Source organism: Branchiostoma belcheri, unplaced genomic scaffold (assembly GCF_001625305.1).
Source record: "Branchiostoma belcheri isolate BF01 breed outbred unplaced genomic scaffold, Haploidv18h27 scaffold190, whole genome shotgun sequence".
Taxonomy (NCBI): Eukaryota; Metazoa; Chordata; class Leptocardii; order Amphioxiformes; family Branchiostomatidae; genus Branchiostoma; species Branchiostoma belcheri.
The window spans coordinates 222,050-227,085 of NW_017803380.1; the positions used below are offsets into that span (position 1 = coordinate 222,050).

General features: G+C 45.8%; 1 protein-coding gene across 1 annotated transcript in view; it reads left to right on the top strand.

Moving 5' to 3' along the window:
• Positions 1–945: 945 nt before the first annotated feature.
• The window catches only part of LOC109468083, an 18,250-nt gene continuing 14,159 nt past the window's right edge, over positions 946–5,036 (top strand). The window contains exons 1-2 of the mRNA XM_019766322.1: positions 946–1,085; positions 1,417–1,483. Of these exons, the coding sequence (XP_019621881.1) occupies positions 1,002–1,085; positions 1,417–1,483 (151 nt within the window). The 5' untranslated portion in view covers positions 946–1,001. The remainder of the gene's footprint in view (positions 1,086–1,416; positions 1,484–5,036) is intronic.

Sequence of the window (5,036 nt, forward strand, 5' to 3'; positions counted from 1 at the left end):
GGTTTGGGTTTGGGTTATATTTGGCGTGTTTTTAGGCTTTTTTATCGGGGTTTCTCTTTTGCACTGAAGTTTTGGGTTGGGTGGGAAAAAATTCAGTGCAAAAGAGAAACCCCGACAAAAAAAGCCTAAAAACACGCCAAAAATAACCCCAAACCCAAATCTCTGCTTGGAGAGTAATGAATAGGCACAGTCAGCAGGAGGTGTGTGGCCGAATGCCTTGCTGGCTGGATGTGTGATAATCCACCACAGTAAAATGGATATCCCTAATGATAATTTGATGGTTCCCGGGGAGGAGCACTGTCACGTTTCTTGAATAGGTTTGCCCCGCCCCGGGGTGAGTGCCGGCAGAGGTTGGGTTGGGTGGGGAAAAATTCAGTGCAAAAGAGAAACCCCGACAAAAAAGCATAAAAACACGCCAAAAATAACCCCAAACCTCTGCTTGGAGAGTAGTATCAAAGAGCTTACACACTAAAACAACGCATCAACCAGCAGACAATGGCGCCTTCTTTACTAACCACACAACCTCGCTGACGGGATTTTGGAAAAGATTGTTGTTCAGACAGTTTCCGTCTTATGTCAAACCAAACGTCCTCATAACGAACCAAAAGTTGTTTTGTTCTCCGCTTTCCTCTTGTGGCACATCCTATGACGTTAGGGAAGTTGGGAGTATTACGCCCCCTTGAATGCACCGTGCAACAATCGTAAAACGATTTCTTTGTTTCCCTTCTGTGGTCCTTGGGTACTTTCACCCTACTTCGGAGACGACTTGTAGAAACAAGAAGTGGGGGGGGGGGGTACATCCATGTTATGGCTCACAAACACCTGTCCCCGAGGAGCATGACGTCACGGCTTTGTGAGGCTGTGATTTGTCGACGTCACGACGGTTGTGTACTGTTGTGGTTTTGCATATGTATAAAGGCGCGGCAGTGAACCGGCGGAGTTCAGACTGCAGCTGCCGGGTGCACAGAAGTCCCTGAGCCAAGACCCTGTATCTCTTCAACATGTTCCCCAGACTTGTCTTTCTTGCGGTTTTTCTCGCCTGTTCTGTCCAGAGCGCACCCCGTCAACCTTACTACTATGGCCAGGTGAGCATCTTTTGTTACTTTTTCAAGCATTGTTTGTTATTTATAAGAATTTCTGTTAGCCGTATAAATCCGTCAGGAAATTGCAGAGATGGGATGGAATTCGCACCGCCTCCGCAATGCTAATCAAGCCTTGAATGCTTGATTAAAGATTAATTAGGTTTAAGCTAGCAGTCGCCAGTCTGCATTCCGTACATTCACCGCTTTTAATTGCTTTCATTTTACTTCATACCTTCTGATTTGTGAATGGCATTTGACAGTTGTATGGCCTATTCCATGACTTTTTGATTTGATTGTACTTTGAGTCTACATCGTTTTGTCTTTTGTTCGCCAGGCTGGTCCGAGACAAGGGTACGGTGGTGCCAATAGCCTAGAGCAGCCCTCAGTACCGAAGGAAATCAGTACGTATCACCTTGACTAGTCCCTTCTAAAGTTTGCCAACTACGGCACATGTTTCCACACCCTTCAGCCTTTGTTTATGAAACTGAGTCCGGGCAGGAATGTGTCTGGTCTGGAGCTGCTTGTAGGAAGTGTTGTATGTGTGTCGGTATCGATGTCGTGGGTTTTAGAAACGGTTTATAGTGAGCGGTGGCCTCCTCAGGCCCGGCGGTTTAGCAAGACAAGCGTTTATCTCCGGCAGATCTTTGGCAAGGCAGTATCAAATCGGCAGGGTAGTATCATATCACGAAAGTCCATCTTTGTTGGAAGTCACATGTTCCAAGTTGGAACTTTTGTTTTAGCACAAAAGATCCATTTTGGAAGCGGATAAAAAGTTACCAGTAAAAGAACCCGATTAAACGCCTTTAAAAAAAAACACGTAAAAATAAGCCGAAACCCACACCTCTGCTTGGAGACACAGCAAACGTGTGATTTCAAGTCGGCAGGAACAAATGGAACGTTTCACGGAGCGGTAGAAGTGTAGTCTCTTTGTTTGGCCTTGTCGTTTTCGCGTCTTGATTTCATTGACTTCTTTATCGGCTGGTCCCGTGGGCCGATGTAGCCTTGGAACCTGTCTGTGGTTTACCAGCCCCCACCCCGAACTAAAACAAACAGGACAAATTAACCCGCAACCTTTCCGTAACCCCTGCCTTCCACCACTGTGTCAATTTAGACGTCTCCGTATGTGTGTAGCTGTCTAGTAGCCTCTAGCAGGCGTCAGAAGCGGCTGAAAAGAGTAGAAAGAAGCCAAATAGACAGATAGCATGCCAGGCCCAGGGGAGCTGAAGCGGTATATTCGCCGCTAGCTCCAGAAATATACTCGCTTATCGAGCCAACTCCCCCGGCATGTTATCTGTCTATTTGGTCAATTTTTACTCTTTCAGCCGCTTCTGAAGCCTGGTAGAGGCTACCAAGCAGTGGATTTTTTTACGAAATCGACACCCTTAGAATCAATCAGCTCAGTGAAGTAGAAGACATGAAAACGCCACATCGTGCGTTACTCAAACTTGGCAAAAAGCGTGGAGTCGAAGTGTGGTCTGAAACCCGGCAGTAACGCACAGAACAAACCAGGCGTGTTTACCGGTAAACCCTGCGCTAGAACACGAGACTAGAAGTCGGCAGTCTATTTGATTGGAAACGACAGGTGTGTTTTGGATAACCTCCTTCTCAACAACCTGCGAAAACAACCGGCAACCCCCCAATCTATCCTCCACATCTCCCGCTATCTCAGTAAGGACCCCTGTCGCGACGCGCTAATCTCCAATCACTGTTAATTGATTTACTCAGCATACTGTGCAAATTGACTGCTGAGGGAAGCCCTCTCGACACAGAAAACAAGGAACTGAAGGATCTCACCCAAGGACAGTAACTGCGTGAAGATTTACGACTTGAAGGACTTGGGTAAATCGTAAGGCGTTCCTTACCTTGAGGACTGTTGGCTTGTGTAATCTAAGATCTGTTATTTGGGCAACACGTCCGGTGAGTAGGAGAAGGGTACTCTGATCGTCTCTCGTCATCACAATCCGCTGTGCTGGGTTTGACTTAGCCTGACAGAACCTCGCTTTTCGCCGGCTCCCTAGTTAGTCCGCCGTAGGGAGCCTCCCGGAGCTTGGGTTTCACAGGCTAGGTTTGACTTTAGAGAGCCCTGAGCCTTGGCGAGAATTTATGGTGTCCCTTTCTGAGCCCTCGCATTTTCGTTAGCCTCCAGCAGGCCTTCCTACGGGGGTAAGTATCGTAGAATTCGGCAAAAAAAGAGAGCAGAATTGGCCAAGGGAGTCCGGCCGCAGGGAGGTACTACATGTAGTAGTTTCTTTCCCTCCGAACTGCGCGGCCAGTCAACCCTACAAGGCGGCCAAACTCCCCCGGCAAATATTCTCCTGTATATAGTTTTCGTTAGCCTCCAGCAGACCTCCCTACCGGGGTACGGATCGTAGAATTCGGTAAAAAGGGAAATAATTGGCAAGAACATTTCCCCGTCCGAAGGTGCAGGCAAAGGAACTCTGCTATGGCTAAACCCAAATATTCTCCATATCTGGCTAAATTTGACTGTTGTCAGTAGCTCCCATTTCTTCCTTCTCCCATTCCTTCTTTCTTCCTCTTACGTTCTTTAGGTCTTTCTTTCCTTCTTAACAATGAAACAGAGCCTAACATCCTTGCTCTTACCCCTTTTCTTCCCTTTTCATTCTTCCTTTTCTGAATTTTGTCTTTTTCCCTTACCTTCTCGCTGCCTTTCCCCTCTGTTCTTCATGTGACTTTGCAGTTCAAAGAAAAACGCCAGAGTCTAAGGAGAAAATGTCAGTCTTTTGACTGTCCTCTGGCATAATCTCCAAGCAGATCTTTTGGTGGCCAAAATAGATAGTATCCAACACGCGGACAGTATCCAGCCGGCCGACAGTATCCAACCGGCCACCGAAGTCAGAAAAAAACGGGGCATAGAAAAAGGTCACAATCTTCCCATTCAACCTCTGGTTGGAGAGTACTCTGGCACAGATCCAAACCACGTCTGTTAGGCCATGTTGATTTGATTATATGGATGACATCCACGCGCGCATGAATTTTCGGCCGTTTCAAAACAAAAAGTTTTCAACCATACTGTAAATCGTACAAAACAGTTGCAAAATGAGCAAAAACATACCGTAAGTTACAAAAAAAAAACATACCAATGTCGTAGAGTGCCAAAATCAAACGAAAAAAGACGAACTTGTAAAGAAATGAACTTGAAGACTAGATTATTCGCCAAACCATATTCTGTCCCATTTGTTCAACCCTCATGACCACGTAGATTTCATTATTGAAAACTAACTTTTTTTTTGCAAAACTTTTTTTTATTCGCACGCGCGCATCAATTTTGGGGTTCCCGGAGGATGTCATCCATATAATCAAATCAACATGGCCTTAGGGAGGAAGCTAAGGGCGATGTCCGTTGTCATGACGACGAGTCTGGCAGTAGACACCAGTCTAATCCCCGTCACCCCTCCCGTCCTTATCGTGATTCCAAACAATCTTTTGTTCTTGTCTGTAGCTGTCAAAACACGCGGTGACTCACGCGTGCAGATTCCTCTGGGACCAAACACACGTCGCGACTCTATTCCTTTAACGATAAACGCACAAAGCTGTTCAACCTTCTCTCCGCCTGCTCACAGAATTTGTTACATTTCATGCTATTGATAAATTTAAGTTCATCCTAGAAGGCAATAACCCTTACTGTGTACAAATAGGTAAATATATCAAAGAATGTTTAAACCTTAGAACAAGTAGTATTAGTTGACCCGCCTATTGTTCTGTGCGTAGCATATTTTCATTGTACCCATGTATATTTGTCTGTATATCTACATGTCTTAGACCTTACGAAAGTCGCTGTACTTTTTGTTGTGTCAATAAAGTTCTTATCTAAAGGCTAGTCTCCACCAGACTTCTTTTGTGGGCTGAATAAATCGTAGAAATCGACCTAAAAAGGGTATTAATTGGCCAGGGAAGGTAGCCAGCCAGAGAAGCTCCAGCTCTTCTTGGCGGGGA